The 25,858-nt window shown below is 45.9% G+C and overlaps 1 protein-coding gene and 1 long non-coding RNA gene across 5 annotated transcripts in view; one reads left to right on the top strand and one right to left on the bottom strand.

Annotated features, from left to right (window-relative positions):
- The window catches only part of LOC137570753 (uncharacterized), a 120,621-nt gene extending 119,379 nt beyond the window's left edge, over positions 1 to 1,242 (bottom strand). For 2 of the 3 annotated variants that reach the window (XR_011031163.1, XR_011031164.1), the window contains exon 1: positions 503 to 548. This is a non-coding gene — a long non-coding RNA (uncharacterized lncRNA). Of the gene's footprint in view, positions 1 to 502; positions 549 to 1,153 lie in introns of those variants that run through there. The other variant, XR_011031165.1, reaches the window with a different exon arrangement.
- Positions 1,243 to 1,308: 66 nt separating this feature from the next.
- HDDC2 (HD domain containing 2) overlaps positions 1,309 to 25,858 on the top strand; it is a 74,182-nt gene continuing 49,632 nt past the window's right edge. Inside the window, exons 1-3 of one of the 2 annotated variants that reach the window (XM_068279478.1) lie at positions 1,309 to 1,470; positions 15,867 to 15,988; positions 20,206 to 20,308. In XM_068279478.1, coding sequence (XP_068135579.1) covers positions 1,396 to 1,470; positions 15,867 to 15,988; positions 20,206 to 20,308 — 300 coding nt within the window. In that variant the 5' untranslated portion in view covers positions 1,309 to 1,395. The remainder of the gene's footprint in view (positions 1,471 to 15,866; positions 15,989 to 20,205; positions 20,309 to 25,858) is intronic. The other variant, XM_068279476.1, reaches the window with a different exon arrangement.

Raw genomic sequence — 25,858 nt, 5'->3', positions numbered from 1 at the left:
TTCCAGGGCACAGTTAGGGGGGGGAGTGGGACAAAAATTATTTTAAAAAAACAATGCGCTTTTTTTTTTCAAAATAAAATAACTAAAATCGCGGTATCGATCAGAGACCACCAAAAGAAAGGCCTCCTAGTTACAAGAAAAGGAGGCAAGATTCATTTGGGTGGCAAGTTATATGACTGAGCAATATGTTTATGCCGAGAGTGCCGATTTGTGAAAAATAAATCTGGTCACTGTGGGGGGAGGTAAACCTCTGGTGCTCCAGTGGTTAGCCTAACCTCATTCTCACAATGCAGCCTATATTCTATTTATTACTACGGCTTTTTCTTTTTTTAAGTTAATGCACAGTATTATCTTCACACGTTCATATGTATAATATGTAACTGAGTTTCTCAGGATTAGTTCTGTTCTGCAGCACAGCGTTCATGTAATAAAAATGCCGTGCAGTCAGAAGACTAGAATACCAACAGTACACAGTAACCACGCCAACCACGCTACAACTGACCAGGTAGTAGTGTTGTCCGGATCATGAACGATTCGGATCTTTGATCCGAATCTATTTTATGAGTCGATCATCCGAATCATCAAAATGAACGATTCGGATCGCAAAAGGGGCGGGGCCAGGAGCGACACGCCCCCTCTCAGCGGGCAGCGGGGTCCTGGAAGCAGGGATCGCTCTGTTGGAGGGGAGGCAGCCTTGCAGGGAGACAGGTAGATGAGAGAGAGGGGACATGGGTGCCACTGCCAGATATGTGTAGAGCACACATACTGGCTATAACGTGCTGCTCATTATAGGCTGGCTGTTCCGTAGTTGTGCACAGTGATCACATTGGAAGCTTTTGGCTCAGCACAGCTCAGTAACTTTGCAGACAGTGTGATTGAAAGGCAATATAATCCTCCTGCACTCGGCACTAAACAGCTGCACTTATCTTCTGGGAATGCTTTCTTTCACTGTGCGACCTTTTCTTTCAAAGTGTACAGATGAACATATAGGTGAAATATATGTAAAGCATATGACTTCAGCATGTGGGTATTACGTGCAAACATTTCTGCTCTCTGCTCGTCCCTCCTCCCTTCTCTGTCCACTCCCTGCCCTCTGTCCATCTTCTCCCCTTCTCTGTGTGTCCACCCCCCTCCCCTTCTCCTGTCCACAGACCTGTCCTGCTGTTCATTTCACCCCCGAATGCTTCCTGTAGTAAAATGATCCAAGATTCGGATCAAAGATCCGGATCTCTTCAATGATCCGATTCGAATCATCCGGATCATTGAAAAGATCCGAACTTCCCATCTCTACCAGGTAGTAGCGTCACCCACAATGCACCGGCTCAGTACACATAGTCCAATAGGCGGGCTAACTTGTTCAGAGGGCGTGGTTAGGCACTGAATTGCCGGGGTAGAATGGCGGCTGCCGGTGTCGGGAGTATTGCTGGCAGGAGCCTTCTGCAGTTTATGAAGTTAGTGGGGCAGCTGAAGGTAACACAGCACTGTGTGCGAATGTGTAATCTCCGTACCATACCCGCCTCAGCAGCGCCTCACTGAGCATGCGCGCTGCCTGGGCATTGCTGGGTGTTGTGAGGACTCGGTGCTGTCCTTCATGTGTTGACGAGGCTTAACCCTCCCCCGACCTCCTCCTAAACTTATTTACTCTAAAATGGAATAAAACGAGGCTGCATGAGCCACATACACGCTCAGGGCTCGTTCACACTGAGGCCCTATTCACACAAGAGCGTTTTGCTGAGATTTCAGCAAAACGCTTAAACGCTAGCACTTTTTAAGGGCCCGTTCACACTTAGAACCGCAGAAGGCCAGCGATTACCGCCGGCGTTTTGCGGGAGTGATTTTCCCGCGAATAGCGCGGAAAAATCACTGGACACTGCGGCGGTTTTGGAGCAATCGCGATTAGCGTGCTGTGCACGCTAATCACGATCGCTAATCGCGGGACGCTTGTCGCCGGCAAAACGCTGCATGCAGCGCGGTTGCGGTTATCGCTAATCGCGGCAGTGAGAACACTGCCACTCGCTACATTGTGTAGCGGTTTGCCGTGAGCGGGAATTGCGCGATTCCCGATCAGGTGAGAACGGGCCCTAAAAGCGCTAGCATAATGAAACTATGGGCCCATTCTTACTTGGGCGATTTGCGCTAATTGCCGCATATAGCCCAAAAACGCAAACGTGTTGCCTGCACCACTTTCAGGCGGTTTCCCAGCGATCGTGTTTCAGTGCTATAGAAGCGTTAAATGCGATCGCGGCAAAATTGCCGCAGCGTTCAGTGATTTTTCCTCGTGAAATCGTGGAAAAATCACTCCTGCAAAACACCGGAAAAAATCTAGCGTTTCTAAGTGTGAATGGGGCCTAAGGGCATTTTTGCCCTTTTTTCAAGTGGAGGGGATTTTCAAAATCGCCCAAAAAATGCTTGTGCAATGATTCTCTATTAAGAGAGTTCACAACTGAGTGGTTCGTTTCCGATCTGCTCAGCAAAGCGGTGCCTGTACCATATTTTGAGGCGTTTTGCCTCAATGGAAGGTATAGGAAAAACGCTCACAAAATCGCTTTGTGCAGCGTTTTTGTATTTGTTCTTTTCTGGATCAAAGAGTTCCCTTCCTGACTTGCGTCAAGGAGTGAAAAAACGCAATCGCTCTGCAAAAGCGCTTAGAAAAGCGCTTTTAAAAAAAATGCAGTGCCCACCCGAGTGGCGGAGGTGAAAAATAAATCGGCCACAAAATCAAAAATCGCTGGCGTCAGCGATTTTCTATTTTACATGTGAAAGAGGCTATACTGTAGCTTGACAGTAAACATAACTGTTACTGACCATTTTGAGTGACCGTAAGAGCACAGCTACAGTGGTTTGCAAAAGTATTCGGCCCCCTTGAAGTTTTTCACATTTTGTCATATTACTGCCACAAACATGAATCAATTTTATGGGAATTCCACATGAAAGACCAATACAAAGTGGTGTGCATGTGAGAAGTGGAACGAAAATCATACATGATTCCAAACATTTTTTACAAATAGGTAACTGCAAAGTGGGGTGTGCGTAATTATTCAGCCCCCTGAATCAATACTTTGTAGAACCACCTTTTGCTGCAATTACAGCTGCCAGTCTTTTAGGGTATGTCTCTACCAGCTTTGCACATCTAGAGACTGAAATCCTTGCCCATTCTTCTTTGCAAAACAGCTCCAGCTCAGTCAGATTAGATGGACAGCGTTTGTGAACAGCAGTTTTCAGATCTGCCACGGATTCTCGATTGGATTTAGATCTGGACTTTTACTGGGCCATTCTAACACATTAGTGATGGGAATTCCGGCTCTTCTGAATCGGCTCTTCATTAAATATCGCTAGACACCACTCCGAATCGGAGTAAAAGTCCTGCCCCTGTCTCCATGACAACTCCAGACTGCTTCTCTGACTGGGGCAATCCCTCCTTCTACTGCTGTGCTCCGCCCCATACACTTCTACAAGCTGCAAGAGGAGGACTACATCTCCCAGCATGCCTCAGCGCCCTTTATTACAGAGCAAATCAGAGCTGTGTGGGGCGGCTAAGGCATCGGCTCTTTTAAAACTGAGAATCGGCTCTTGTCATTCGCAGCAAAGAGATGGCTCTTAGAGCCGGCTCATTCGCGAACGACCCTTCACTATAACACATGGATATGTTTTGTTTTAAACCATTCCATTGTTGCCCTGGCTTTATGTTTAGGGTCGTTGTCCTGCTGGAAGGTGAACCTCCGCCCCAGTCTCAAGTCTTTTGCAGACTCCAAGAGGTTTTCTTCCAAGATTGCCCTGTATTTGGCTCCATCCATCTTCCCATCAACTCTGACCAGCTTTCCTGTCCCTGAAGAGAAGCACCCCCAGAGCATGATGCTGCTACCACCATATTTGACAGTGGGGATGGTGTGTTCAGAGTGATGTGCAGTGTTAGTTTTCCGCCAGGGCTGTGGAGTCGGTCCAAAAATCCACCGACTCCGACTCCTCAGTTTAGGATTCCACCGACTCCATGACTCCGACTCCTCTAATTTGCATATTACAATTTTGTTGATTAAAAGTATGTAACATGAAATTCGTCTCTTAACTGCCAACGCTAAAGGTGCGTACACACATGCGACTATAGTCGTTTGTAACGATCGTTCCCCGATCTTTACCGACGACGATCGTTACAAAAAACGAACCACCGACTATTAAGGCAAACGACGAACGAGCCAAATCGCTACAAAAGAAAGTTCTGTCTCGGCGGATTTTAACCAACGACGATCGTTTGCAAAAAATAGTACATCGTTGGAAACGGTCGTTCGTACTAGGCTTGACATGCGCATTTCACTATTTCTCTGTGAAACTTCTCATTTTTATGCGCAGGCGCAATAGTTGCTTTACGTGATGTAACGTTCGTTCTAACGATCAGATCGTTACACACCTTTTAAAACTATCTTTACTCAGGTCGTTCTTTCATCAATTAAAAGTTCGTTCGTCGGTCTCAACGAACGATCGTTGTCGCATGTGTGTACGTAGCATTAGGAATTTTACAAGACAACTGAAGTGAGAAGGATATGTAGACTACTATATTTATTCCCTTTAGACTAAAACTAGTCCTTGGTAAGAGTACTTGTAAAAGGTACAAACCGGAACAAAGAACATCTATCAGGCCCTAGGCAATGTAAGTGTGGGTACATGTAAGAATGATGTGCAGGTACTCTGCAGGGGAATGAGGAGATTGTAAACAGACAACACCTCTGTGTTCAATGTGGACAGCATTCTCAGTGGATTCCCTGCAGCTCTGTGGGGAGTGCATATGTAGAGTATAGTACTACTGTGTAACAAAGTAAACCTGAGACAGATGAAATTAAAGTTTTATACATACCTGGGGCTTCCTCCAGTCGCCTTCAGGATAATCAGTCCCTCTATGTCCTCCTCCACCACCTGGATCTTCTGCTATGAGTCCAGGTACTTGAGCCAGTCAGGCGTAGTGCGCATGCACACACTCCGCCGCCAGGAGCATACTACACCTGTGCAGCACTATTGCGCAGGTGCAGAATGTTCCTGGCTGTGGGAGCGGCATGCGGCCGGACAGCGCTGACTGGCTGAATTACCAGGACTCATAGCAGAAGATCCGGGTGGTGGAGGACAGCGAGGGACTGATTAGCCTGAAGGGGGCTGGAGGAAGCCCCAGGTATGTATAAAACTTTACTTTTCATCCCTTTCAGTTACCCTTTAATTTGTAGTCACCAAACCAAATTTTAATAACATATCACATTATTTGATTTCATCAGCAAAGGGAGTGCATACATTTGCATAAATCAGCATCAATGCAGAATTATTTCCATCTCGTTGACCATCTCTATTAGTGACACAGCTACACATCAGGCTTTATTCTTACAGCATAGATGTTATTTAGTATATATGAGATTCCTGTGTACACATCATATATACAGTCACAATCAGATATGTATATCTGACCTTAAAAATACGGGGACTGCTTTATTGAAGCAGCACAAGTAACTAATTTTGACTGGTTTATTTCATTTTTGTGGACTAAGCACAGGTATTACTGTATATATACTGTATATATACATTATTTTTAATGACTATTATCTGAGAAATAGAACATTTTATCATATTTTCTATTTTAATTACAATTACAAATTCATTAGGAGTCGGAGTCGGTGCATTTTTTCCCGACTCCGACTCCAGGCACCCAAAATTGCCCGACTCCACGACTCCGACTCCACAGCCCTGTTTTCCGCCACACATAGTGTTTTGCATTTTGGCCCAAAAGTTCCATTTTGGTCTCATCTGACCAGAGAGCCTTCTTCCACATGTTTGCTGTGTCCCCCACATGGCTTGTGTTTGGTTGATGGTGCTTGCCCAATTTGGTGTGTTTAATCCCCACATGGCTTGCGGCAAACTGCAAACGGGACTTCTTATGCTTTTCTGTTAACAATGGATTTCTTCTTGCCACTCTTCCATAAAGGCCAACTTTGTGCAGTGCACGACTAATAGTTGTCGTATGGACAGATTCCCCCACCTGAGCTGTAGATCTCTGCAGCTCGTCCAGAGTCACCATGGGCCTCTTGACTGCAATTCTGATCAGCGCTCTCCTTGTTCAGCCTCTGAGTTTAGGTGGATGGTCTTGTCTTGGTAGGTGGATGGTCTTGTCATTTCTGAATGATCGCTTGAACAGTGCTCCGTGGGATGTTCAAGGCTTTGGAAATCTTTTTGTAGCCTAAGCCTGCTTTAAATTTCTCAATATCGTTATCCCTGACCTGTCTGGTGTGTTCTTTGGACTTCATGGTGTTGTTGCTCCCAATATTCTCTTAGACAACCTCTGAGGCCGTCACAGAGCAGCTGTATTTGTACTGACATTAGATTACACACAGGTGCACTCTATTTAGTCATTAGCACTCATCAGGCAATGTCTACAGGGAACTGACTGCACTCAGACCAAAGGTAGCTGAATAATTACGCACACCCCACTTTGCAGTTATTTTCTTGTAAAAAATGTTTGGAATCATGTATGATTTTTGTTCCACTTCTCAAGTGTACACCACTTTGTATTGGTCTTTCCCGTGGAATTCCAATAAAATTGATTCAAATGTGGAAAACTTCAATTGCAGACCAATGTATTATGAAGACTCTGCCCAGCTCTGTACTGATCTGTTTGTTGTGTTGAGGGTAAAGTGGTGTAAATACCAGTTAATGAAGGGCCTTGACATTTAAGCGCTGATCTAGTCAAGTGAATCGACAGCCACTGGCACGATCATTGTTGTTTGTGTAAATGCTGTGCTCGATCACATTGTCCCATTACGTCATGGTGGCCATTAGATGTAGCAACTAGGATCTACTAGTACTAACTGCGGTGGTTCCATGTTCCTTAGGCCCGGTTCACATTAGCGGTCACCGTCCGGAATCGCCGTGCCGGAGCCGGACCGCATGCAGAACGGACGCACGGCATAGCAATGAAAGCCTATGCGTCCGTTCACATGCGTCCGTTTCGTCCGGACTGGATCCGGACTCCGGCATAAGACCCAACATGCGCTATTTTTTGGTCCGGCTCCTCCGGCAGCCGTATCCGGAGCGGAGCCGGACTGCACCATCCGGCCAATACAAACCAATGAGAACCGGAGAGCGCACAACACACTGGCTAAAAATCCGGATGTTCTACCCCACTTCCTATGCGTATTGTAGCGGCGATTTTGGATGGGGACACATGGGCAAGCATTTTGGAGTGGAGCAGCAGTGACTTTAAACGTGCTGGAGATGTTGGCAGTAGGTCGGAGGTGGAGGTGAGTGCTAAACAGCGGAGGGCCTGATTCCACAGGTCCACCTTCTGCCACCCTCCCAGACCCCAACATTTTTATTCTATTTCTACTATCTTTTGCCAAACGGATCCGGATCGCATCCTGATGAACACCTGATGCAACCTGACCGGATCGGATCCGGATCAGAACCGTACGGTTCCGATCCGGATCCGGTCAGGTCATCCGGTCCGTTTGGCAGAGAACCGCAAGTGTGAACCGGGCCTTAGCAGTGGTCATAACGTGACGCATTTGCCAAACGATGCCAAAGGTGCCAAATGCCTTTCTGATCTCTAGCTGAAGAGGCGCTTAGCGGCTAGTTCAGAGGCCTGTCTGAACCAGCCCTTAAATTCAACCTGAAGGGGAAATAAAGGGTACCCTAAAGGATACTTATCTCGAGGAGAAAGCCTCTGGATCAAAGAAAGGCTTTGCTAGTCTACTTTGGCGAACCCAGGAAGAAACCTCGCAGGGAAATCCAGCTAACATAATTGGGTTGACAGCAACCTCCCGAATTGCAAGGTTTTATATAGGGTGTAGTAAACTATGCCCACACGGTTTGGCCAATCGTAATGCTTTGTGCTGTTAGAGAGTGCTGTAATTGGGGAACTGTTCCCTAGGAGTAGGGGGCTTTCATCATACACCAGGGTGCCTCTTTTACCTTAATAGTGTTTCCTGCTGGGTTCCCTTAAGTCAGGCATGGGCAAACTTGGCCCCCCAGCTGTTAAGGAACTACAAGTCCCACAATCCATTGCAGGAGTCTGAAAGCCAAAGTCATGGCTCATAAAGGCAAATGCATTGTGGGATTTGTAGTTCCGTGACAGCTGGAGGGCCGAGTTTGCCCAAGTAGACTAGCGCCAAAAGGCTTCCCCCCGTGCTCAGCAAAGGTGATCCAGCAATGGGACCCTCAAAAGTCCGCTTTCCCCTCAGGCTCCAGTGGAAGCTTACGCCTGGTCAGTAGAGTGGACCCAATCAGGCTCAGTTATTTCTGCCGTAGCTCAGGCGGTAAGCCGCTAGTGCACCTGTGCGCAGCAGCAAATGTTGTCGTTTGTTCAGGGGTGCCAGTGCTGGATTAGGCTGGCTGAGGAGGATGGGGAAAGCTTCATTGGGATCCAGAGTCATCCCCCTACCAAGTATATATTTTTTTTAAATTAATTTTGAAGTTACTGATTCCCTTTAAGCTAGGTCACGCTAGATAATACTCGGATGTCATAAAGGACCGTCTCAACCAAGAATCTAGCGTGTGTGCAGGTGTCGCCTAAAGTTCAAGCTTGCCCGTTCTTTCAACACAGTGGCGTCTGAGCTTCTTCTGCTTTGTGTCTGCCAGACCTCTTCCTGTCAGAGGTTCCACCAGTTTCTGAGTGCCTTTTGATGGTGACTATACTCACTGGTGCTAGTCTACTCAATGTGCTTTGGGTCCTATGGGAGAAAAGCGCTTTACAAAACCTGAAAGCGAACAGTTTTCCAATCACAGCACCCTCTACAGCGTGACATGTTGTCATTGGCCAAAGAGTGTGGGCATAATGATTATTACAACATAACCTAAAAGTTTGATGGTGCTGTCATTAGAAAATTGTTAAAACTAACCAATCACATTGGTGGAATTTCCTTATGAGGTTTCACCTGAAACCTTGACATTCTTTGCAATTTATCCATTGGAAAAACCTATACTTTTAAGTGCTGCTCTATTTTCCATTGTTGTGTTATTCTTGCCATTTTTATAGCATGCAGGACAGCTGCACCTTTAGTGTTGCTCAGCACTATGCACTGACACACACACACTTATTTTTTCTTGATAAATCTCCTTTGTATGGTGAAATATGTTGAACTGTTTTTATTATTTTTATTATTTAGTATTTATATAACACCGACATCTTACGCAGCGCTGTACAGAGCATATAGTCTTGTCACTAATCGTCCCTCAGAGGAGCTCACAGTCTAATCCCTACCATAGTCGTATGTATCGTGTAGTGTATTTATTGTAGTCTAGGGCCAATTTAGGGGGAAGCCAATTACGGTAACTTATCTGTATGTTTTTGGGATGTGGGAGGAAACCGGAGTACCCGGAGGAAACCCCCGCAGACACGAGGAGAACATACAAACTCCTTGCAGATGTTGACCTGGCTGGGATTTGAACCAGGGACCCAGCGCTGCAAGACAAGAGCGCTTACTACTACGCCACCGTGCTGCCCGTTTTCACTATTTATCAATAAAGAAGGGACTATATGAGCAGGGCTGGATTTACCTCACAGGAGCCTATAGGGACAGTTGTCGTAGCACCTTAGACTTTTCCCCCGTGAACCAACAAACTCCCACCAAACCAGCTGTCATGTCTCCCTTACTTCCCTTGCCCGTCATAGGTAGGTACAGGTGCCCCTTAGTATTAGGTAGCTAGAAGTACCCTCAATATTAAGTAGCTAAAGGTGCCCCCAAGTATTAGGTAGCTAGAGGAACCTCAGTTTTAACCGCTTGAGGACCACAGGCTTACACCCCCCCTAGTGCCCAGGCCATTTTTTACAATTCAGCACACTGCAGCTTTAACAGTTCACTGCACGACCATACAACTTAGCATACAAATAAATCTTGTCTCCTTTTCTTGCTACCAACAGATCTTTCTGTTGGTGGCATCTGATTGCTGCTGCATTTTTTTTTTAAATGTATCCCTCCCCCTGAGATCCAATCCTTGCGATCACCTCTCATAGGCATCAGCCTGTGAGAGTGATCACTTTCTGAGCCTCTTCTGTCACTGAGCTGTCCCCTGCACAGCACCACACTAGATCGCAGCACTGTACAAGCTGTTTTGGCCATTTTTGTTTAATTTTATTTTATTTTTATAGCCTGCCAGGTCCGATCGTGGCTGGCAGGCAGCTTCGTAACTCAGCGAGGAAGCGCGCGCATCTGTGCTAATCTCTGCCCCCAGGACTTGACGCCTCTGATGGAGAGGAGCTGCTCGATCCTGGACCTCTGGTATTCGGTGGGGGAAATACTCCGGTATGTATAGTAGGGATACTTGATGCACTTATGATCCAGATGGATATAATGAATAGCAGGGACTCCGATTACTTTGTACTTCCTCGTGTTACTATTAGGGGGAGGAGTTGTGAAATAGGCAGAGTTGCTTGGCTACTATGGGGTGGAATAATTTGCATATTTGGGACCTCAGTTCTCTATCAGGTCCGTGTGAGAGCCTCTGCATCCTGATTGGCTAGGTGTGCCTGATTGTGATTGGCTGACATATGGAATTGTGCCTATATATGTTCACTGATTTTACTTTGTAGCTTGATGCACAAACTGAACAGCTTGAGAAAGGTCTCAGGACCGAAACAGCGGGGCTGTCGCTGGCAGCATACATCATGCTATTTTAATCAATAAAAGAGCTTAAGAATACTGGACGGTGCTGACTCTATTGCTGTTGACGTCCTGGGGGAGCCACTTTTCGGCCGCCGGTCGGCGTTAGGCGGTCATAGAGTGGTTAAGTAGCTAGAGGTGCCCGTGGCCCATATTAGAATGGCAGTGTATGGTTGAAGGTATTTATTATTATTATTATTATTATTTATTAGATTTATATAGCGCCAACATATTACGCAGCGCTGTACAATAAATAAGGTTACAGACAATGATAACAGGGGTGACAGAACAATACAGGTAATAGACAATAGATACAACAATACAGGTAATAGCAAAAAGATACACAACACAATGCAGACAGTAGTACAATGCCAGATCATAAACTGTAGTGGTAACAAGTTCCAAATTCTGGGTAAAGTGCACACAGTCAAGTATGATACACAAGGGGAGAGGGCCCTGCCAAAGGCTTACAATCTAGAGGGAGGGGTTGGTGACACTAAAGGAGGGGGTGCAGCAAGAAGTTATTGGCAGAAAGGATTAGGGCAGTGTTGAGTTGATGTAGGCCTCCTTGGAGAAGTGAGTTTTGAATGCTTTGTTGAAGGTGTTGAAGGTGGGAGCGGGCCTGATGGGCAGTAGGAGAGAGTTCCACAGGATGGGGGCAGCTCTAGTGAAGTCCTGCAGTCGTGCATGGGAGTGCGAGATGTGTGGGGTGGTTAAGAGGAGGTTGTTGGAGGAGTGAAGTGGGCGGCCAGGTGTATATCTGCTGACCAGGTCAGAGATGTAGCTTGGGCAGGACTTGTGTATGGATTTGTAGGCCAAACATAGGACCTTGAAGCTAATTCTGAAGTGAATTGGAAGCCAATGAAGGGATTTGCGTAGGGGAGTCGTGGAGACAGAGCGGTGGGAGGAGTAGATGAGTCTGGCTGCTGCGTTCATGATGGATTGTAGGGGGGCTATGCGGTTTTGAGGGAGGCCTGACAGGAGGGAGTTGCAGTAGTCCAGGCGGGAGATGATGAGGGCATGGACAAGGAGTTTGGCAGTGTCTGGGGTCAGGAAAGGCCGGATCTTGGAGATGTTGCGTAGGTGGAAATAGCAGGCCCTAGCTACGGTTTGGATGTGGGAGGTGAAGGAGAGGGTCGAGTCCAGGGTGACACCCAGGCAGCGGGCTTGTGTGGTTGGATGAATGATTGTGCCATTGACAGTGACGTAGAGGTCAGTGGGGGGTGAGGCAGCACAGGGTGGGAAGATTAGGAGTTCAGTCTTATCCAGGTTTAATTTTAGGAACCTGGCAGACATCCAGGATGAAATAGCCGAGAGGCCAGAGGATACCTTCTCCATGGTGCTGGTGGAGAGGTCAGTGGTGTGGAGGTAAATCTGGGTGTCATCTGCATATAGGTGATAGAGGAGATGAGTTTTCCGATGGAGGTGGTGTAAATGGAGAACAGCAGGGGACCAAGAACAGAGCCTTGGGGGACCCCAACTGAAAGTGGGATGGAGGTTGAGGAGGAACCATTGAAGGAGGTCTTGAAGGAGCGATTTGAGAGGTAGGAGGAGAACCATGCTAGGGCAAGGTCTTGGATACCCACAGATTGCAGGTACTGGAGTAGCAGGAAGTGATCGACAGTGTCGAATGTTGATGAGAGGTCTAGGAGGAGAAGGATGGTGTATTTTCCTTCGGCCTTGGCAAGTGTGAGGTCATTGACGACCTTGGTGAGGGCAGTCTCGGTGGAGTGGGCTGGCCGAAATCCTGATTGTAGGGGATCAAACAGGGAGTTGGAGTCAAGGTAATGGGTCATGCGTTGGTGGACTAGACGCTCCAGGAGTTTAGATGCAAAAGGGAGTAGGGAGATAGGGCGGTAGCTGGATGCAAGTGAGGGGTCTGGTGAGGGCTTTTTAAGTAGGGGAAGTACAGTGGCCTGTTTGAAGTCAGAGGGGAAGGTGGCCGTGGAGAGGGAGAGGTTAAACAGAGAGGTGAGGACAGGGAAGTGAGGACGGAGGCAGTTGAATGGCACAGGGTCTAGGGGGCTGGAGGTGGCAGGAGAAGTGGCTAGGAGATGGCTAACTTCATCCTCTGTGTTAGGAGTAAAGGCAGTGAGTGGTGGGTGGGGTGGGGGAGAGGTGTAGGTGGGAGAGGAAGAAGTGGTGGAGTGGAGGCATGAGATTTCCCGTCGGATGCTCTCTATTTTGTCAGTAAAGTGGGTGGACAGATCAGTGGCTGAGAGTGCGGAGGTGGGGGGAGGAGTGGTGGGGTTAAGGAGGGAGTTGAAGAGGCGCTGAGGGTTGGAGGCTTGGGATCCGATCAGGGCAGCAAAGTATTTTTGTTTAGCATCAGTTAATGTGGAATAGAACAGCTGCAGATTGGCCTTGTAGTCCAAGAAGACGGAGTTGAGGCAGGATTTCCTCCATTTGCGTTCATAGGCACGTGTCTGTTTTTGGAGGTTGCGAGTGTGAGCATTGTGCCAGATTGATGGGACGGCTGGGGCGGAATGTGGGGGGTGCAGCAATGTCTAGGGCTGCTGAAAGGGCCTGGTTGTATTGGGCCACAGCTTGGTTTGGGCAGGTAAAGTTTGGTAGGGTGGATGTGAGGGAGTGGAGGGAGTTGGCTAGTGCAGTTGGGTCTAGGTTACGCAGATCTCTCTGCCAACGACCTGCGGGTGGTGGAGGGTGCGGGGAGCATGATGGGGAGATCGAGAAAGTGAGAAGGTGATGGTCGGAGAGGGGGAAGGGTGTGATGTCCAGGTTAGGGAGTGTGGCGGATTTTGAGAAAATCAGGTTGAGGTATTTATTAATTTATAGATGGTCTGGGTAGTGTATACTACCCTCCTCTGTTCTAATCTTGTTATCCCAGTGGCTGCCAGTTGCCCTCCTCTGTTCTAATCCTGCTATCCCAGTGGCAGCTAGTTACCCTCCTCTGTTCTAATCCTGCTATTCCAGTGGCAGCTAGTTACCCTCCTCTGTTCTAATCCTGCTATTCCAGTGGCAGCTAGTTACCCTCCTCTGTTCTAATCTTGCTATCCCAGTGGCTGCCAGTTATCCTCCTCTGTTCTAATCCTGCTATCCCAGTGGCAGCTAGTTACCCTCCTCTGTTCTAATCCTGCTATCCCAGTGGCAGACAGTTACCCTCCTCTGTTCTAATCCTGCTATCTCAGTGGCTGCCACTTACCCTCCTCTGTTCTTATCCTGCTATCCCCACTGGCAGACAGTTGCTCTCCCCTGTTCTGATCCTGCTATCCTCCTGGCAACCAGTTACTCTCCTCTGTCCTAATACTGCTATCCCCACTGGCAGACAGTTACTCTCATATTTCATAATCCTGCTACCCCCCTCACCCGGCAGCCAGTTACCCTTCTCTTTTCTATTCCTGCTATACCAGTGGCAGCCACGTTCCTCTGTTCCAATCCTGCTATCCTCATGGCAGCCAGTTACTCTCATCTGACCTAATCCTGCTATCCCCACCGGCAGACAGTTGCTCTCCCCTGTTCTAATTTTTCTATCCATACTGGCAGACAGTTACTCTTCCCTGTTTTAATCCTGCTTTTCCTACTGGCAGACAGTTACTCTTCACTGTTGCAATCCTGCTATCTTCCCTTGCAGCCAGCTACTCTCCTCTGTTATGATCCTGGTATCCCTAATGGCAGCCTGTTACTCTCCTCTGAGGCCTGCCAGCGAATCCTCTCTCCTCTCCTATGCTTGGCCGGAGCAGCAGGAGCGATGTCAGTGTGGTGCGTTGAATGGGGCCTGGTCGCGCTGGAGCCATCTGACGTCACTACACATTGCGGCGATAAGCCACACCTTTGACGCCGTTAGTGCTGAAACGCGTAGTGACATCAGACGGCTGTAGCGCGACCAGGCCCCACCCACCGTACCTCGCTCCATGCTGACATCGCTCTTGCTGCTCTGGCCAAGCACAGGAGAGGAGAGAGGACTCGCTGGCAAGCCTGAGATGCACATTCTTTTTTTTTTTTTTTTTTCTTTTTTTTTGTAACACTATTTTTTATTTAAAATTTTGGAAAAAGAGAGTAGAGGTACAGCTGTTAATTATCAGTACAAAAGGTGCGCATAGAGTAATTAACAGTGTAATATACAAAATGTAGGCTTAAAAAATGGAAGAGCAATAGAAATAGTAATATAAGTCTGGAGGGGAGCTCAGGTGAAGTATATATGTTCAAGTCCAGGTCTCATATTAGAATATGAAAAGTGAAGATATTAGAGCCTGCTAATGGAGAGAAATACATGGATCAACAAAGTCTTTGTACCTAGAAACAGATGAATTACTATTGATGAGATGCACTTTCTTATACCCCAAACACTGTAAGTGTAATGTTAAGCGTGATTTTATCTATTAAAAAGTTAATGCACCAGAGGAGCACTCCTTTCTTTTTCGATTCTCTGCACAGGACCTCTGGCACCACCTAGTATCTAGAGCAGCACCTACAGCATTAACTATTTTGAACACCATCAGTCTGTTAAGGCAGCGCAGGAATTGTTGCTTGAGTTTGTTAATCTCCTCTGTTCTAATACTGCCATCCCCCTGACAGCCTGTTACCCTCCTCTGTTCTAATCCTGCTATCCTTACTGGCAGGCTGTCGCTGACCTTTGTTCTAACGCTTTGTTCTAACGCTGCAGTCTAAGAATCTCCAGGATCTAACCATGCAGCCTTTCACTCAGTTCCACCCCACCAGCGAAGCAGCCCCTCATTTCCTCTCCTGTCCTCCTATTTGGAGTGATGCATCAGGGAAGCTTTGAATACACATAACCTGTCCGTTCCAGGGGGGACAGATCCAGCTTTTGAAGCAAGACATTTTGGCACTCTGTGCCAAAGCTGGGCACCGTCATAGCGATATTGCTATGCTGCGCGTCCCCGCGCAAGAGTAATTCAGGGATCCGGCGAATGCCAGCCCCCTGAATTACATCTCGCTCTGAGTTGCTACAACTTGGAGGGGGAATAGTATTTAACGCCGCCAGGGATTTGAGCTGCAGTAGGGTGAGCCGTCATACGGCTCACCGGCGGCGCGATAATAGGTACGCCCAGCTTTTTCCCATCTGACTCTGGCAGTAGTCATGACTTCACAATTAGCAGTTAGCAGAGTGGAGTCTGTGGTGCCGGAATGGACAGTTAATTATGTGTATATAAGGTACCGTAAGCCTTAAATGTAGCCTTTCTGTATTTTTATTAACGGGTAAGTCCAGTTTACTTTCCACATTTAACACACATCTAACAGTTTTTTTTTCTTTTTATCTAGAGAGTACCAAGGACAGGATGGGTATACCGCCAAGTGGAGCAGCCAGAAAGTGTGTCAGATCATATGTATAGGATGGCAGTCATGGCAATGTTGACCAAAGACAGTAAATTAAATAAAGATAGGTGAGTTAGTAATCATTGGTGGTACTCAGTAAAAAAAAAATGTCATAAAGAATGTGTTAGTTGAGATAATTGTTATTCACCTCTGTGACTTGTTTGTCAGTTTACTTTTATAAAATGTTGGAACTTAGTAATGAAGCTTTCCTTATATAGTTGTATAGGACCAGCAGGTACGAGAAAGGAGGATCATGACATTTGATATTGAGAATGGGCTCTTCCATGCAGTAATATATGCAAAGTTGAGTATAAATGTACTGCACTCAAGTCTATTTATTCAGGCAAAACCATTTCTGCTTAGAATGAAACTTACATGCCTGGTACACATGAATCGATCATTTCAAACAGCCTCCGATCAGCCTCCGATCAAGAACGGGATCAATTTCCAGATCACTACTACACAAAATGGATCCTTTCTCGATCGGGAGCCAATCAGACATATGGTAAATTATTGATTTAGCCTGTCGGGAAATTGTTTTTTGTGTATCAGGAATGACTTTTACATGTAAGATCTTCTTTGCAAAGTTAGGGTGGCCATACTAATGTAGATAATAACATAGATGGCACCAGATTTGACCACCTGATTGATCCCTCTCAAATCTGATATGAAAGGTATCGAATCCTTTCACACTCTAGGCACACATTTTCAATATATTTCAGCTCCTGACCCACCACCAATCGCGCAACGTGACTTCCGGCGCCATCAACCAATTCTATCAATTTAGGATGGAACTTGATTTATAGCCGATTTGATCAGAGTGATTGAATTTGTCGGATATAGAGAAGAAACCTCAATATATGTATGGACGCCTTTAGGCATAACCTATGCAGCATTTAACTAGATTAAATATTCATTTTTAATAAAAACAAAAATCAATTCAAATTAAAATCTACTAAAATAAGTCATTTATTAATCTATTTTGAATGAGAAATTGATTGTTAAAAGGTTTTCTTTTTATTGATTGTGTGCAGATAGAGATGAAAAAAAATCAGCTACATACCTTTGAATAACAGTGAAGTCAACTAAGCTATCAGTGGTGACATCCTGATCTACGCTGCTCAAAATAATAAAAGAAACACAAAAATAAGACATCCTAGATCTGAATGAAATATTCTTATTAAGCATTTCATTATTTACATACTGTAGTTGAATGTGCTGACAACAAAATTACACATGAATTATCAATGGAAATCAAATTATCAACCCATTAAGGTCTGGATTTGGAGTCACCCTCAAAATTAAAGTGGAAGAAACACTACAGGCTGATCCAACTTTGATGTAATGTCCGTAAAACAAGACAGAATGAGGCTCTAGTAGTGTGTGTGGCCTCCATGTGCCTGTATGGCCTCCTTACAATGCCTGGGCATGCTCCTGATGAGGTTGTGGATGGTCTCCTGAGGGATCTCCTCCTAGACCTGGGCTAAAGCATCCACCAACACCTAGACAGTCTGTGGTGCAACGAGGCATTGGTGGTTTGAGCGAGACATGATGTCCCAGATGTGCTCAATTGAATTCAGGAATGGGTGGGTCAGACCATAGCATCAATGGCTTCATCTTGCAAAACTGCTGACACACTCCAGCCACATGAGGTCTAGCATTGGAAGAAACCCAGTGCCAATCACCCTAGCATATGGTCTTACAAGGGATCTGAGCATCTCATCTTGGTACCTAATGGCAGACTACCTCTGGCGTGCACATGGAGGGCTGTGTCCAAAAAAAAAATGCCACTGCCACCCACACCATTACTGACCTACTGCCAAACTGGTCATGCTGAAGGATGTTGCAGACAGCAGAACGTTTTCCGTGGCGTCTTCAGACTCTGTCAAGTGCACCGTGGGAACCTGCTTTCTTTGTAGAGCACAGGGCACCAGTGGCACATTTGCCAGTCTTGGCAAATGCCAAACGTCCTGCACGGTGTTGGACTGTAAGCACAACCCCCACCTGTGGATTTCCTGTCCTCATACCACACTCATGGAGTCTTTCTGACCATTTGAGCAGACACATGCACATTTGTGGCCCGCTGGAGGTCATGTTACAGGGTCTGGCAGTACTCCACCTGTTCCTCCTTGCACAAAGGCGGAAGTAGCAGTCCTGTTGCTGGGTTGTTGCCCTCCTACGTCTTCCTCCACATCTCCTGATGTACTGGCCTGTCTCCTGGTAGTGCCTCCATGCTCTGGACACTACGCTGACAGACACAGCAAACCTTTATTCCACAGCTCGCATTGATGTGCCATCCTGGATGAGCTGCACTACCTGAGCCACTTGTGTGGGCTGTAGACTCCGTCTCATGCTACCACTAGAGTAAAAGTACCACCAGCATTCAAAAGTGACCAAAACATCAGCCCCAAAGCATAGGAACTGAGAAGTGGTCTGTGATCACCATGAGCAGAACCACTCCTTTATTGGGATGTCTTGCCAATTGCCTATAAATTCCACCTGTTGTCTATTCCATTTGCGCAACAGCATGTGAAATTTATTGTAAATCAGTGTTGCTACCTAAGTGGACGGTTTGATTTCAAGTGTGATTGACTTGGAATTACATTGTGTTGTTTAAGTGTTCCCTTTATTTTTTAAGCAGTGTATAAGGCTTCCAATAAAAATAAAAACCATGGCCTCACTATTACTATTTTATATTAAAATCGGTGAAATGGTAAATATAGGAAATGGGGAAGGTAGTCTTGCAACGTGACCAGATAAAAATGTACGGTACTTAAAGGTAAACATGTTACGTTAATGTATCCAGAGTAGGTGCATGTTGGGGAAATGACTAGGACAGCACTGTTACTTGAAAATTACATAAATATTATGTGAAACATCTGCTATTGATATTTCAAAGTATCAGTGTCTATGCAGAAACTGAAATAGGCGGAGATATAAAGGTTATTGTACTGGCAGAATATGCAGATGGTGCCGTGGCTGGGATATGAAACTAGAGTTCTGTCCATGCTTTCGCAACCAGGGTTCCCTGGAACCCCAGGGTTCCTTGAGTACTCTGCAGGGGTTCCTTGGCATTCTCCCTAAATTGTTGGGGAAGTATAATAGAGCACATTATAATATGGGATACTGTAAAAAGAAGCAATACATTGGGGGTCAGAATAATAATGAGCACATTAATAAAAAGCACTAGAATAAGGAGACAGTATAATGAGTGGCAGTGTAATAGGGGGTTGTGAAATAAACAGCCTCATCTACTTTTAAAGACCATGCCCCCTGCAAAATAAATGCAGGGGTCCCTTGAGATCAAAAAAAAATTTTCAGGGGTTCCTTGAGATCCAAAAGTTATTTGCAGGGTTCCTCCAGGGTAAAAAGGTTGAGAAAGGCTGCTGTATACACTCTCTATACATTTCCTAAAGGATGTATGTATTACAAGTAGGCAAAGGAGATTTTCATGCTTAAAGGGAACCAGAGATGAACGTTTCACACAAAATAAACATCTCAGTTGATAGCTTGTAAAGAATAAATGCTCTACCTGATAATTTTGCCGCTCTGGTGTGCCTTTTTTTAGTGTTTTTTATCCATTATTGCTCCAGGAAAAATCAAATATGGCCGCCGGCTCATATCACTTCTGCTTCCAGGTTATGAGGTGTTCTGGATGTGCTGTCTAGGCTATATGAGACTAGGCTGCTATCTAGGCTAAATGCAGCCTTTCATCTATGTGCTTTCATATTGGTATGATCTGCCTGTAGGAAGTGTCACTGATAATAACTGCATTTTCATTCCTATGAGAATCTAGTGCACACAGAGCACACAGGGATTATATTACAGCCACAGAGCTTCTCTCTCAGGAGCAGCCCCCTCCATGTCATCACAGCTCTCAGTATGCAAAGCAGAAGATCTAAGCCAGGAGGGGGAAGGCTTGGGCTTGAAAGGACTCCACAGAGTGACTCAGCTATAATGATTCCAGGTCAAACCTCGACTGAATAGTCGGTGGATTCTTATCACAGTTGCTAATAGACTAATTAAGCAGATAACAATGAAACTAAAAGCAGGGTAGGTGTTTACTGTCATGTTCCCACTGATAAATGTAATAAAATACATGAGGGTGCTTCATCTCTGGTTCTCTTTAAGCATAGTAAACATCACCTTTTTGCACATTTACTTTTCATTGCTGTGATGCTCAGTCATCTGATTAAGCACAACATTCATAAAAACAGATGACAAAGCGTATATCTTAAAACTAGAGTTCCATTGCTTTATTTGTGCCTTCTTTCCCCTCCTCTAGATGCATTCGTCTTGCTCTTGTACACGACATGGCTGAATGTATTGTTGGTGACATAGCTCCTGCTGACAATGTTTCCAAAGAAGAAAAACACCGAAAAGAAAAGGTGAGTGGGCAATGAGCTGTTAATCACGTTAAAACTTTTATTTAATGAATTGCGTAAACAGAGCAAAACATCATATGAAGCTAACCGATGTGTCCAAGTAAAGTATGGGAAATGACAAGAAGGCAGAAATACTAGACCAAGTCTCTTTATAAAGGATTGTAGAAGGACATACAGTAGAATCTTGGTTATCTGGTACCAATGGGGATCGGCTAATGCTGGATAAGTTTGCTTTCTGGTTGCATGAGACTCGATGTTAAAAATATGCCTAGCTAATGCAGTACTATACCCCTCTCTATATACATACCATGAGCTCTGTATTAAATGTTAAAATACAGTATTTGAAAGTATATTTACCGTGGTTGAGCTGTAGAACCCAGTCGCTGAGCACAGCAGAGCCCACAAACAGCCTAAGAAGTTGGCCATCACCACTGTGAGTACTGCTGGTGATTTGTGCTGGTTAGTTACGTTTCTTATAACCGGGACTCTATTGTACAGCACATTACAGCTATGTTCTAATGGTCTTATCATAAATGAATCAGTAGTTTGTTGCACAAAAAGGCAAATGGCAAAATGTGTAGACATGGCATAGATATACCTAAGTATCAGAAAAACAAGTAAACAGAAGGCTGTTTTACTATGCTGAGCATAGAAATCAAACATTATTTAGTTAGCAACTCTAACGGTTGCAATATTAGAAGACTTGCATGGAATGACAGAAGTCCCAATTCCACAACCTATCGAAAACTGAAGTTGTATGTCCCGACATACCTTCCATGTACAAATTTCTCCTTTGAGATTGCCTGGCAAAAGGGTTGTACTTTGCTGCAATTCCACCAGTTCTGTTTCTGAGACCCCCTGGTGGCCGCCCAGCACTAGCAGATATCAAAGTGGAGGAGTGAGCTGATAATAATTAGGAATGTTAGAACAGTGTAGCTTTAAAGCAAACCTGATGCGATAAATAATTGCATGTATAGACCTAAACAAGTCCTTATTTTATGTTTAAAGTGAACCTTAAGCCAGGAAAAAAAATGAGTTTTACTCACCTGGGGCTTCTACCAGCCCCCTGCAGCAGTCCTGTGCCCTCGCAGCCACTCACTAATCCTCTGGTCCCCCGCTGCCAGCTAGTTTCGTTTTTGCCGACAGGCCCGTCAGGACTGGCCACGCGTAGCTTTTTCCGCATTCCCGACTGCAATTGGCGCTATTGCAGGCTGCAACGCGTACAAAAATACGCGTTGCCGCATTACGAACGCATAGCTATGCGGCAACGCGTATTTTTGTACGCGTTGCGGCCCACAATAGCGCTAATTGTAGTCGGGAATGCAACGCAAGGCCAGTCCTGACGGGCCTGTCGGCAAAAACGAAGCTAGCTGGCAGCGGGGGACCAGAGGATTAGTGAACGGCTGCGAGGGTACAGGACTGCTGCAGGGGGCTGGTAGAAGCCCCAGGTGAGTAAAACTCATTTTTTTTTCTGACTTAAGGTTCACTTTAAAATGAACCTGTGGTGGAAAAAAAGGGAAAGTTTGTTACCCAGGTAGTGGGAAGCCTGTGAATGCTCCAGAGGCTTCCCAGATCCTCTTTGGCCCAACTTCTGCTGCCCAGGACCCTCTTCCACTTTGTGGCCACAGCTCTGTCTCTGTGAGAGCGATAGTCCAGAGGCAAGCCTGTGGATTATCCAGAAGCTTTCCTCTACTGAGGTAAGTATTTAACTTTCTATTTCAAATCCTGCTTCAGGTTCACTTTTAAAATCCTTAAATCAAAGTTTGAAGTTTTTATTGTCTTGGGCTCAAGCTTAACAGCTCCCACAGAGATAAATGTTGAGCTACTGACACCTTGCTATCTGTTACCTACAGAAAAGCCCTCACAACTGTTCTCAGATGAGGCTGTCTCAGCAAAGAATCTAGCATGTGTACACAGTGCCGACAATGCGGCTCTAGGGCACAATTAACCTGGGGGGGGGGGGGGGTGGGTCTCGGCTTAGCTTCCGATTGGAGGTAGCTCGTGAAGATGGGCATCGGCGGGGACAGAGGTGAGAGAGGTCAGATAGAATAACAGCCTGCAGGTAAACACAAGGCTAGCGACAAGCAGATTGTCGCTAGCCTGGCGGTTTTTTTCAAGGTGAGGGGGACTAGAAGCAGCAATACAGAGACACAAAGGCATGTGATTATGCACAGAACATGCCTCTGTGTTCTCTTAAGATTTAAAATACCCACATCGGGTTCTCTTTAAAGATAATGTGTTACTCTGCCATTACCTGGCATAGTATCTGTATAGCATTGGGGCTTTGAAGTGCTATCCACAGGATCAAGTTTGATCCTGCCACGGGACCCAAACTTGGGGCAAAATATGCTTGTGTACACATCTTTAGAGGTGTTTCCTTGCCATGCGTAAGTTGTATGACCGACAACTGGTTATCAGTTAATTATGCTAGTCTAGAGGTGCCCATACACTAACTTACATGATTTCCCACCGATTATACAGTAGATTCGATCACTTTGATCGAATCTGCTGTGAAATCGTTGCGCAAACGCTGAACGAACAGTCGATTTCCGTCCGAAATCGATCGTTCCCTTCGATCTGTCCGCGCGGAAGATTTCGCTCGATCGCCGGCGGGTCGGGAGTACGTCGGTAGCGGCGTTCAAATGTCCAACCGACGCGAGTGGCAATACATTACCTGTTCTGCCGGCGCGTGTCCCCGCTGTCCCTTCTCCGCGCTGGGCTCCGGCTGGCTTCGCTTCACTTCCTGTCCCGACAGGAAGTTTAAACAGAGCGCCCTCTACTGTTTAAACTTCCCCCGACAGAAAGTAAAGTGAAGCTGGAGCCCAGAGCGGAGAAGAGACAGTGGAGACCCGGGACTCGCGCCGGCCGGATCAGGTAATGTCTGCGGGGGGAGGGCGGCGGCAGCTCCACAAATTGTGAATCGATTTCATAGTGAAATCGATTCAAAATGTGTTTGCAGTGTAGGCAGCCAATAGATCCCTCTTTGATAAGATTCGATCAGAGGGATCTATCTGCTGGTCGATCTGGTGGCAATCGACCAGTGTATGGCAGCCTTAACTCGATTTCCCGCCGATGGACAGCAGATTCGATCAAAAGCGGACCGATCGACCGATTTCCATCCGAAATTGATTGATTCCGACGACCCGTCAAGGTGGAAAATTATGGTGGGCGGTCGGGAGTGCATCATTGACGGCGTTCGATTTGGCGACAACTGAGGCAGCAATACATTACCTGTTCCACCGGTGCAAGTCCCTGGGTCCGTGCTGTCCCTTTTTCCGGCTGGTCTTCTGCATATTCACTATCTGTCCCGTCCTGTGACCAGCGGAAGTTCAAACAGTAGAGGGGGCTCTACTGTTTGAACTTCCCCTTCTAACAGGACGGGAAAGGAAGTTTCATGCATTTCAAAATCTGTGTGCAGTGTATGGGCAGCCATTAGATCCTTCTCTGATCAGATTAGTTCAGAGAGGGATCTATCTGTTGGTCGATCTGGTGGCAATCAACCAATGTATGGCTGTCTTAACTCAAGTCCAACTGCAGAGGAAGTGTGATTTATAGCTCTGTTTTCTTAACCCTTACAGTTAGAAAAAAGGGATCACAACCTAGTTGTAAGTAAGGCTAGGACTGTGCATATACACCCTTTTATCTCAATATGTTAATCTAGTGACATTAGCAGAAAGTCAAGTCAGATGCTAGCAGACATGTTTGAAGTACTCTGGCCAACTAAATCTATGTACAGACCTTAGACTTTTGTCACCTGAAACACACACTTCAATTGATCATTTGACATGACAGTCTGAAGTCTGCTCAAACATCTGCCATCGTCTGCATCCATCTGTTCCCAGAGGAATAATAATCAGCCTTGTTGGATTTTTTAATCTATTTGCTTCAGTGTAAGACCTCCTGCTCCTCTCTCCCTTCTCTCTGCCACAAGTGCCAGGCATGCATGTTTATATGGGCATGCCATGAACAACATTTCTTTATAGCATGAAGAAATTAAAAAGAGGCTTTTCAGATATGAGCAGAGTGGCCGTGCGATAGGAGCGCATCGCTTACGATTGCACGCCCTTTGCGCTGCTAAGCGCTGCACTGCTGATCCCATCCACTACGGTGAATGGGTCTGCGCTGCGCTTGGCTGAAAAATGCATGCAGCAGTGCGATAGCACATCACACTGCTGAGCAGCGCATATTATCTAAACAGCAGAACTGCTGTCTATGCACTTCAACCGTTCTTGCGTGTCGCACACCATATGTGCTGCCGAAATGCACACGGCAGCACGGATGATGTGAACGAAGCCTTATAGCGTGGTACACACCTAGATGTCTATACACATGAAATTATTGTTTATGATCATTTCAGGTATCAGTTTAGCAACAGCCATTTTAACAGAAATGCAACCTGTCCTGCTTTATGGATATTGAAGGGTGTGAGCAGGATATCAAGATTAGCAGGACGTACCCCACTGCCACAATAACAGTGACCATAGATCACTGGTCCTCAGACTACGGCCCATGTTCTGGTAGTGGCCTACCAAATCTTTCCAACTGACCCTTAAAGTCCCTTTAACTACTGATCGTTGCCTGCGGGCATGTTGTAACAAGCCTGGCTTCTCCACACTTTTCCAATGTAAAGTTGTACAGAAGTAAGAAGTACAACTGCTGCTTTAATGGGGAAACTGACGAGAGAGGGATACGGAGGCTGACATTTTTTTTAATTTTAAACCATGCCAGATGCCTGTCATACTAGATACTGATTCTCTGCCTCTAATGCTTTTAGCCATAGACCTGAACAAGCATGCAGATCTGATGTTTCTGACAAAAACCTGACAAGATTAGCTGCATGCTTGTTTCAGGTGTGTTATCCAGACACTACTGATGCCAGAAAGATCAGCAGGTCCCCCAGGCAACTGGTATTTTTAATAATACGGCACCTTCCATATACCTCTCACTTCAGATTCCCTTGAATGTCTTTAGCTCAGCCATCAGTATCGCAACCCATGACTATTGCATGACTATGCAAAAACCCATGACTATTGCATGACTATGCAAAAACTCCAGGAGAAGGACCCCTAGGATTGCAGGCACACTTTTGTTGGCTTCTGTATAAATGTCTGTAGCTGTGGTCTTCAGCCACCACTTTTGCAGAACATTTTGGGAAAAGTTAGTAACTGGGTAATAGACATGGTCAATGAAATGGTAATTTTTGTGACTTGCATACAGCTTGGGATTAGGCCACTCCCTATCAGCAGGAAGTGTATGTAATCGGCCCAGTTCCACACTACATACCATCTGCATGCAAGGGGGATTTATTAGCCTCTTATTCACCATCTCTACTGGACACCATTGGATGTAGGACTGAAGGCAACTGCAGCCTCTGGGGGAATGAGCATTGTGCTGCTTTAAATTTTTAAACTGGTGGTTCAAATACTCTTACTTAGGTCATTGGGTGGGTGGGCCAGTGAAAATCCATGCTGAAAGCAGAGGTCTGCAGATCCTAGCCGGAGAATCCAGACCTACAACATTGTTCATTAACCCTTTCCAACCCAATTTTTGGAA

This window comes from Hyperolius riggenbachi, chromosome 4 (genome assembly GCF_040937935.1).
Source record: "Hyperolius riggenbachi isolate aHypRig1 chromosome 4, aHypRig1.pri, whole genome shotgun sequence".
Taxonomy (NCBI): domain Eukaryota; kingdom Metazoa; phylum Chordata; class Amphibia; order Anura; family Hyperoliidae; genus Hyperolius; species Hyperolius riggenbachi.
Note: the sequence above shows the minus strand (reverse complement) of the source record. Positions and strands in the feature narration are given on the sequence as shown.